This window comes from Pteropus vampyrus, unplaced genomic scaffold (assembly GCF_000151845.1).
Source record: "Pteropus vampyrus isolate Shadow unplaced genomic scaffold, Pvam_2.0 Scaffold171, whole genome shotgun sequence".
NCBI lineage: Eukaryota > Metazoa > Chordata > Mammalia > Chiroptera > Pteropodidae > Pteropus > Pteropus vampyrus.
Genome location: NW_011888952.1, coordinates 3,634,058 through 3,644,338, shown reverse-complemented (window position 1 = coordinate 3,644,338; position 10,281 = coordinate 3,634,058). Strand labels below are relative to the sequence as shown.

General features: G+C 33.5%; 1 protein-coding gene across 1 annotated transcript in view; it reads right to left on the bottom strand.

The window, feature by feature from the left end:
* RAD18 (RAD18, E3 ubiquitin protein ligase) overlaps nt 1-10,281 on the bottom strand; it is a 116,936-nt gene that overhangs the window by 36,670 nt on the left and 69,985 nt on the right. The window contains exons 12-13 of the mRNA XM_011370651.2: nt 5,246-5,380; nt 1,256-1,427 (exon numbers count right to left, since the gene is read on the bottom strand). Coding sequence (XP_011368953.1) covers nt 1,256-1,427; nt 5,246-5,380 — 307 coding nt within the window. The remainder of the gene's footprint in view (nt 1-1,255; nt 1,428-5,245; nt 5,381-10,281) is intronic.

The following is a 10,281-nucleotide window of genomic DNA, read 5'->3' as shown; positions in this document are numbered from 1 at the left end:
ACTGGCTGCCATGTGTTTCTCCTTTCACTTTTTTCCATTCCCACTCCAACTTCATAAAAATGTCTCATTTTACTCCAGTGTTCTGAAACATTCAGGAATCCTGTGACTATGTTTAAAAAGTAACTTACTCCCCTAGACTCTGGTGTTCCTCCTTTTTTATGCTGTATTCCTATGAGACTTGTGTTTAAAAATAAATACTATCCACTGCACTTGCAAGTATGGCTTTATCTAGAGTAACTGTGCAGCAGTACCACACTCTTGGAGAGAACTCAGGCTACCATGTGCTTTTGCCTTACCCAACATGAGATACAATGTTTTGACCTTGAAAACATTAGGAGTGACTTGATTAGACTTTCTTTTCCTAATACTTGATTTTGAGTAATTTGAAACTAGAGCCTTAGGAAAGCAGAGGGTCTTTGGGTATATTCTTTCTTCTTAATTTAATGATTCAGATTAGACATAATCTATCATTCTAGATAATTTAACAATTTTAAAATATTGAACAAGTAGCAAAGATTATGTAGGGAGAGCTTTTCTATAGCTTTAGGTATTTAAGTAGAACAATGGGGAAAATGTAGATATCCTTTACCTCCTTCCAACAGAAATTAAAGAGTTTGGTCAATCATCATACAGAAACACAAGAAAACACTGCATACACACACAAACACACACAGAGACCAGTTATAAAACGAGGTAGAAACATTGGAAGTATTTGTGATACAAAGTAAATTGCCAGAATATAAAATAGTATATATAATAATGATTTAAAACTTAAAAATACATCATCTTTTTAAAAAATCATTTGGAAAATGATTCACCTCCAAACCTCTCCTTTTTAAAGTTTCCCCATATCTACTTGCTCAATTAAATTTCTCTTTTTTGTTTTAGTCTCCTAAGCACTGTCTTTCTGGTCACCACTATTTTCTAGTACAGTTGTCTTTACCTCCTTCACTCATTGCTTTGATGAAAATTTCATTGCCTATCATACATACTCTTTTTTCCAACTCCAGGAAAAATATCTATATATAGGTTACAGAGTAGAAACAAAGCCATGTTGTGATTGCTGCACATACTCTCCCACGTCGTGCCTTGTTATCACCGTGAAAGTTACAAAGCAGCAAAAGGAGACTGAAATGGAAGATAACTAAGGAACTGTACCATGCCTCAAAGTTATTTTCTAATTATTTGTGCCTATATACCTAGGTGTGCACAGGAAATAGAAATTTAAAACACTCAACTACTATGAGTTTCTTACCTATTGCATGAATCTGATTCTGGTGAAGAAAGAGTTTCTTGAATATCAGTACAACTAGAAGAATCGTCAGGTCTATCAGGCTCCAGTTTCCCCGGAGAGTCCACCTTTGACTGAGGGAAGTGGTTTGTTACCAAGGACATATCTGAGAATTTCATTTTATTATCTTCCTGTCCTAAAAGGGGGGAAAAAAAAATGAAGAACAGAAAAAAAAAAGAAACATTTAAGAGTATCTTAAAATATACAACCTCTATGTTTATTTCAACAACACTTAATACTGCTATTTGTACTTAGTAAAATGGAAGTTTATGTAACATTGATTCCAAAACTCCAGTGACAGAGAATCAGAATCAACACTACAACGGCATCGTCTAATTATACTGTATATCCGGATTAATTAATTTAAAAACAAAATTTCTTTTAAAACCAGGAGTGGGGAGAACCTTGTAATTCTAATGAGGATTCTATTTACAGTATTACTAAAGAATTCTGCATATTCACAGATCAGAGAACACTGATAAACGTAAGCATAACAAAAAAGGATTAACGATTCCATTAATAAAAGAACCACAATATTTGTCATTCACTACTACAGTAGTGAATCTATCTAGACATTTTTCTAAATCTGTTACACAGAATCTAATACTCACTATGGAAAAGGAAAACCAATCAGACATAACCAGCATTTCTGCTTGATCCAATAAATTTCACATTTCTATGCATCCCTTGTCATATTATAGCCTCAATGTGAGGTCTCTTATTGCAGATAGAGATAAAGGCCCAGGAAAGCTGGAGAGATGCAGACACAAGGTAAGAGTGTGACATGCAGGGATGACCAAATATCTGTAGATATGAGTGCTGAAAATAATATCATCCATGAAGGATTCTTCGGTGCCCAAGACTCTCCTCATGATCTCTTTTCAGGACTCGGCTAGGATTTCAATAGTGCTGTCTTTTAGATTCAGAAACTGAATAAATACTATACTTAACATGCAAGCCATGAGTGCTAATAGTATAGAGCTCCCTTTCATGAGTTTCCTCATAAAGAAGCAGAGCTTTCACACATCATCCAGTGTGTTTATAGAGGCAAGTGGCCCTTAACAAAGGACACTAAACAGAATTGTCAAAATTTTATTATAAAAGAGAAAATTTACAGAAAAAGACATGCAACAAAACAGATGAAGGGTTTACTTGAGAGAACACACATCTTGTTCACCTATACTGGTACTTCAATGAGCAAGTTAATTTTAAAGAGCAAAAATTACACAGTACATATATTTGTATGATGCCAAACAAAGCCCAGCTTTTCAGCCAGTCTGTGCCAGTTATTTGTCTTCCTCTCTCTCACACTGTCCACCTCTCCCAGACATGTATATTCATGCACAGCAATCTCTCAGCAGCATTCATCTGTGAAGCCCAGAGAGAACAAATATTTATGTGCATATACACATATAATACATAACCTCCGAGTACGAGCAAGCAATCATTTCCAAGCAAGATTCAACCAATGAACAAAAATGTTCTCCTAATCTGAGCTATTAATTTAAGCCAGATTTTCTCAGAAGCTAAACTTTCTAAGAATATGCTTTAATAACTGCATGAACAAATCCAAGTTGTTCACAAAGACCATGAGGTATATATACTCAGGCAGCAGCCTCCTAAATGATACCAGGAGAATTTAGAACAAAAAGATTATAATAGCACCTAAAAGAATAAAATACTTTGGAATAAATCTAACGAAGGCGGTAAAAGACTTGTATGCTGAAAAATGCAAAACTTGTTGAAAGAAATTAAAGAAGACACACATAAATGAAAGACATCCTGTGTTCATGATTGGAAGACAATGTTGTTAAGATGTAAAAACTAATTAAAACAATGTATAGATTCAATGCAATCCCAAAGGCACTTTTTGTAGAAGAAAAATCCATCCTAAAATTCGCATGGAATCACCTGAAACAAATATAAATTAATGCTGAATGTCAACTCTAATGGAAAAATAAAAATTTTAAAAATATATTCACATGGTATCTTAAGGGAGCCTAAGAGCCAGAACAATGCTGAAAAGAAAGAATAAAGTTGAAGGACTCCCACTTCCCAACTTCGAAATTTATTACAAAGCTACAATAATTAAAACAGTATAGTACTGGCATAAAGACAGACATATAGACCACCAGAATAGAACAGAATACAGAAATAAACCCTCATATATACAATTAATTGATTTTCAACAAGGATGTCAAGAGCATTCAGTGGGGGAAAGCACAGTCTCTTTAACAAATAGTGCTCAGAAGACTGAATTATCTACATACAAAAGAATGAAGTTGGACCCTTCCCTTGCACCATATATATAAAATAACCCAAAATGGACTAGAGACCTAAATGTAAGAGCTAAAACTATAAAACGCTTAGAAAAAAGCAAAGAAAAATCTTCATGACACTGATTTGACAACTTCATTTATCTAATACCAAAAGCGCAGCCAATAAAAGAAAAAAATTGATAAATTGGATTTCATCAAAATTAAGCACCTATGTGCATCACAAGACACTATCAAGAAAGCAAAAAACCTACCCAGAAAATGTTTACAAACATTTGCAAATCATATATATATATGACATTAATATCCAGAACATATAAAGAACTCCTAAAACTAAAGAACAAAAAAATCCAAACCACCCAACTTAAAAAATGGATAAAGGACTTTAACAGACAATTCTCCAAAGAAGATAAAAGACTAATAAACGTATGAAAAAGTGCTCAACATCACCAGGCTCTAGGAAGATGCAAATCAAAACCAATGAGATACCACTTTATACTTACCACAATGGCTAAAGTAAAAAAACAAGTGTTAAAAACAAAAAAAAGCAAGGATATAGAGAATATGGAATTCTCAAGCATTGCTGGTGGGAATGTAAAATGGTATAGCTACTGTAGAAAATAGCTTGGTGGTTTTTCAAAAGGTAAACAAAATTACCAAATGAACCAGAAATTCCGCTCCCAGGTATATATACAAAAGAATGGAAAGCAGAGACTTGAACAGATATTTGAAAACCAATGTTTACAGAAGCACTGTTCACAATAGCCCAAAGATGAAAATAATCCATTATAGATGAATGAATGGATAAACAAAATGTGGTGTATACATACAATGGAATATTATTCAGCCATAAATAGTAATAAAATTTTGATACGTACTACAAATTGAGGACCTTGAAAATAACGTGCTTAATGAAATAAGCTAACACAGAGGACAAATATATGATTCCACTTATATGAGGTACCTAGAATAAGCATATTCACAGCTACAGAAAGTAGAATAGAGATTACTAGTGGCTAGGGGTGAGGGGAAAAGAGGGTTATTTAATTGATACAGAGTTTTCATTGGAGATGATGAAAAAGTTTTGGGTGGTGATGGTTACACAACATTATACAACCTTGTGAATGTATTTAATGTCACTGAACTGTACATTTATGAAAAGTTAAAATAATATGGTATATTTTACCATAGTAAAGAAAAAAAATAATAACAGGATTTCCTTGAGCACTTTCCTCCATTATGATTCTGTTTTGTTACTGGCCCAAAGCCCTGGCAATAAAAATATAATCTCAACTTTTAAAATGGGTCAAAATTAAGGAATGTGCCATGTATTGGCATGCCAAGTATATTAGCTTTAGATTTTTATAGCAGAACATTCCATCCAAAATAAATACCTATAAGAAAAATAATTTATTCTCTTTGTAGGATAGCTAAAGATCTGCAACAATAAATCCTACACCTGGAAAACAACCTCAAGCTTAAACAACTAAGAAACTTCTGATTTATCATTAACTGAAAGGAAGACAGGTTTTATAAACTGTCTGCAGGACATTCTCCCAATCCTTTTTCCCATTTCAAATACCTAATAAGTCCAAAGTAAATACCTTTGGTTTAATTTTCTTTGTGTATTAAAAATAGAGAAATTCAATATTATTTGTTTTTAATTAAAGTCTCTTACCCATGCATATGGATAATAGTTTTTCTGTAGATTCATCTTTCTTTGTTACTTTTTTTTTTGACATTCCAACAGTTTTCTTGTATCCTTTTTTGGCCTGATCCACCAGAAGCTGAAATTCATTCTGATGTTTTTTACCTGAAATTCAGAAGATCTTCTCAGTAAAGCAAGGACTACAGAAGTTATATATGTATAATGGACAAACAGTATACAAGCTTGCTCAAGAATAGTGCCCTTGGGAATCACTTGCAATAAGTTTAAAAACTGGTAAGCACAAGAATACAAGAGGCTGGAAGATTGTGGAAGCCTTTCTTTTTTATCATCTCCCTTCTTCAGATACGAACATGGGAACATGGCATTCTTAATTTGCTGCTGCAGGTTTCTTCCCAAAACCCATACTCTTGAAAGGCTTTTGAGCCTGAAAAATATGGCTTTCTTAAATATATCCAAAAGACACAAAAGAGCACTAAGATGAAGAATATTAATTAAATATATAAAAGCAGACGCCTCTGGGAAAGTTTGGTTATAAAAACAAAGGATATGATTCAATCCCCCTTTTTCTTTCATATTTCTCGCCTGTTTCCTATCAGAAACTCTTTAATATTTGAAGATCTTACCTCTACCACCAATCTACCTCATCTGAGGATGCTACAATCACATCAATCTGAATTTACTACTACTTTCGCACCTCTGAAAATAATTTATGCCTGACCTCTAGGTCACCATTAGTAATGTATATGAATTTACTTCATAAAGAGTAGCTAGTCATCGTTAGAGCATGACTTGAGGACATCTATTTGTGACTCTGAACCATAGTTCAAATAGCTGAGGTTGCACTTTACTGAAGCCATGGTTCAAAATGATGTTACAAATCCTATAGAAAAATATATTTTAGAAAGAAATCATACTGCACATGGTTAAAACAAAGTTTTGAGGCTGTTTTCAAATAGCGCTTCAAGTGAAAACTATGCATTTTCTAGGGTGACCTTTTCAGGATACCAGCCATTCACTGCCTTTGAGCTATGCTATGGCTCTATAAATTGTAGGTAACTTGGCAATAGAAAATATTTCCCATTTAGATATGCAAAATCTTGGCTGGTGAACTTCAATTGATTTCCCTCCCCCACTGTGGAAGAAGCCAATTTTGCCTCCATTTGCACATTCATTTCAATATTCCTGATCAATAAATGTGACTGTTCTCTGGACATTAGGGAGACTTCTGCAAATTTCAAAATATTCATGTGTGTGGTATGTGTATGAAAACTCTCAGTGAAACTAATATGTTGGGTTGTAAAATGTCTGGTAAATTTTAAATAATAGACTGGTTAAAATTTCAGCAGAAGAAATATTAGCTGGCCATAAAGATTACTGGAAAAAAGTCAGTTCTTTAGAAACAGTTGAGATCCTATCTAAGATACAAGCTAGGTGATTTCTTTCAAGTCCTATTTAACTCCATGAATTTTAGGATAAGTACTTTGTACTTCTTAAGTTCCCCAGAATCAATGAGCTAACGCCATCACAGTTTCTGTTGGGTAAGGGTAACATAGCACTACGAGATCTCCGTAATTTAGTTAGACCTGGTCTAGGTCGCTTTCCTAGTGAAGCCACTCCACTGTGTACCTATGGATTGTGGATTTAAGAATTACACAAGAAACTTGCTTAAAGTAATCTCATTAACAGTTAAGGAGGTTTAATGACTTTATCTTCTGAAGTAATAAAATCCCAGTTTTAAGAGATTTTCTTTTTTAAATCTAATTACTCCTGCACCTGGGCTGGAAACCAAAAAGTAAATGGCAGCCACTGCTTTGACTTTGACCCAAGAAGTCCAATAACCTCTGCTCAAAAAAAGAGAACAATTACATAAGATATGTAAATGTCAAATCACTGGGCTATACATCTGAAACTAATATAACATTATATGTCAACTATACTTTACTAAAAAAAAAGGAAAAAATAACAATGCCAAGAGATTATGACTAATAAACCTGTTCCCACTTATCTCTTCACCTCACTTTAGGAGTTCTGCCATTTGGCAAGGAATACTTTAGAGTTTAAAATCTCAGTTCTACTGGTTAAAAGTTTTAAGTGGCTCAGATAGTTTTGGGAGCTGATGAATAAGCCCACATTCAACCAACTTATATTCTTCAAGATTTTTAATATTTGAATCATACCATCCTTTCTGCCACTCTAAGTTGAAATATCATAATCTTTCTAGTACCAAGGTAAACCCTTCACTCTCTGACCACTTTAACTACTCTTTTTTGACTAGCTTTTACAGCCAGAGAATCTGTGGGTCTGCCCATGAAGGCACGGGTACATAAGACCAAAACCAGGCTCTCCCAGGAGTGGTACAGACTCAATCCCCTCTACAGAGATGCCCCTGATACTTTTTCATTCACCACTGTGAACAAACTTGACAGCTTCCAAATACTTAACTTTTCTGATGAGATCACTGGTGATATTAAGGAATGCTATTTTTTAGTATTATAATATATAAATGAAATATGCAAACACTTGGAACTCAATGAACCAATATTTTCCAAATAACCAACAAATAATGTTAAGGTTCATTCGAAGGACATGACAGACCAGTGGATTTTAACGTAACAAAGTACAAAAACTTCATTAATATGATCTCAAGTTCCACTGTAACTAATCTTTCTAAAATAACACTACTATATTACAGTGTCCTTTCAAAGAATACGCGCAAGTATCTAAAAAAATCTATTGAAACACTTTTCAATTCTCTATCTCACAGGCTAGATATTTTTCATATACTTTAAGCAAAACAACACATGGAAGTTTAAAAGCAGAAGCTGATATGAGAATCGAGATGTCTCATTAAGCAAAACATGAAAGAGATCTGCAAAACAAAAGAATGCCACTCCTCACAAATTTTTTAAAATCAGGCTTATTGAGAAATAATTTACATACAAAAAACTCATCAATTTTAAGTGAACTATTTGATTTTTTTTTTTAATGTATAGTTGTGTAACTACCAATACAATCTTGAAATAGAAGATTTAAATCGGCCAATAGTTCCTTTATGAACCTTTGTAGTCAGCCCCTCACCCTTTTTTTCCCAACCACAGGCCCTGGCAGTACCAATCTGCTTTCTATTACCATATTTTTGCCTTTTCTAGAACTTCATATACATAGAATCACACAGTATGCTACTTTTTTAGTTTGGCTTTCTCTTAACATAATGTTTCTGAGATTCACCCATGTTACATATGTCAGGAGTTAATTCTTTTTTATTGCTAAGCACTATTTCATTGTATATGGATGGATGGATCACAATGTATTTATGAATATTTAGGCTGTTTTCAGTTTAGGATAATATGAATAAGCTGCTATAAACATTTGCCTATAACACTCCTTAAACTGTTCATTTACAACTGGTGGATTTTATTTTTGTAAATTATGTCTCAAAACTGATTTAAAAGATCTGTGTAGATATATGCCTTCTTCATTTCTCTTGGGTAAATAGCTAGGAGTACAATGGATGGTAAGTCTATGATTGACTTTATAACAAATTGCTAAACCGTTTACTTAAGTGAATGCATCATTTGGCATTTTCACCCGCAATGTATGAGTTCCATTTGTCCTACACCCTAGCCTGCACTTGGACCTGCCCTTTTTTATTTTCTTCCATGAAAATAAGTGTATACTATTGTTTCATTGTCATTTTCATGTATATTGTCCTAAAGACTAATGAGGAATAAGACTAACTGTATCTTTTAATGTGGTTATTTGGTGTCTAAATATCTTCTTTGCTGAAGAATGTTTAAATCTTTTGCCTTTTTAAAAAATACGACATATTATTGAATTGTAAGAGTTCTTTATATAACATAGGTGCTTGTACTTGGACAAATATAAATTTTACAGTATTTTCTTGTAATCTGTGGCTTGCATTTTCATTTTCATATTTGTCTTCTGAAGAAAAAACATTTTTTCTTTTAATGAAGTAATTTATGATTTTCTTTCATCTTTTTCTTTTATGATTCATACCATATATAAAATTTCATGGAAACTTTGGCCTCATAAAATGAGATAGAAAGTATTCCATTTCAATTTTCTAGAAGAATTTGTGTAGAACTGGTATTTTTCTTTCCTTATGTGTTTCATTGAATTTACCAGTGAAGCCATTTAAATCTGGAGTTTTCTTCATGGGAATGCAAATTTAATTTATTTAATAGATACAAGGCTATTCAGCTTATCTATTTCTTCTTGAGTAAGGTTTCATAATCTGTGTCTTTTAAGAAATTCATCCATTTCGTGTATGTTCTCAAATTTACTGGCATAAAATTATTCATAATATTCCCTTATTATTCTTTTGTGTATGTGTGCTGTTGATTTTATTCAATTTATTGGGGTGACACTGGTTAAAAAAATTACATGTTTCAAAGGTACGATTCAATATGTCATATGCATATTGCACTGTGTGTTCCCCATCCAAAGTTAAATTTCCTTTCACCATATAATTGGCCCCTTTTAACCTTATCTACCTCCTCCCCTACTTTCCTTCTAGTAACCCATGCCCATGTCCATGAGTCTGTTTGTCTCGTTTGTGTGTTGCTTTGTTTTATATCCCACGCATGAGTGAAATCACATGGTTCTCAACTTTTTCTGACTTACTTCATTTAGCATAATCTCAAGATCCATCCATGTTGTCTCAAATGGCAGTATTTCATCTTTTCTCATGGCTGAGTAATATGCCATTGTATATGTGTACCACATTTTTAACCAGTCATCGAAGGGCACTTCAATTGTTTCCCTGTCTTGGCCACCATGACTAATGATGCTGCAATGAACACTGGGGTGCATATATCTTTATGGATACATGTTTCCAAATTTTTGAGGTAGATACCCAGAACAGGGATTGCTGGGTCATATGGTAATTCTATTCTTAATTTTTTGAGGAACCTCCATACTATTTTACATAGTAGCTGTATCAATTTACATTCCCACCAGCAGTGTATGAGGGTTCCATTACCCCTACAATCTCTCCAACAGTTATTATTTGTCCTGTTGATGAT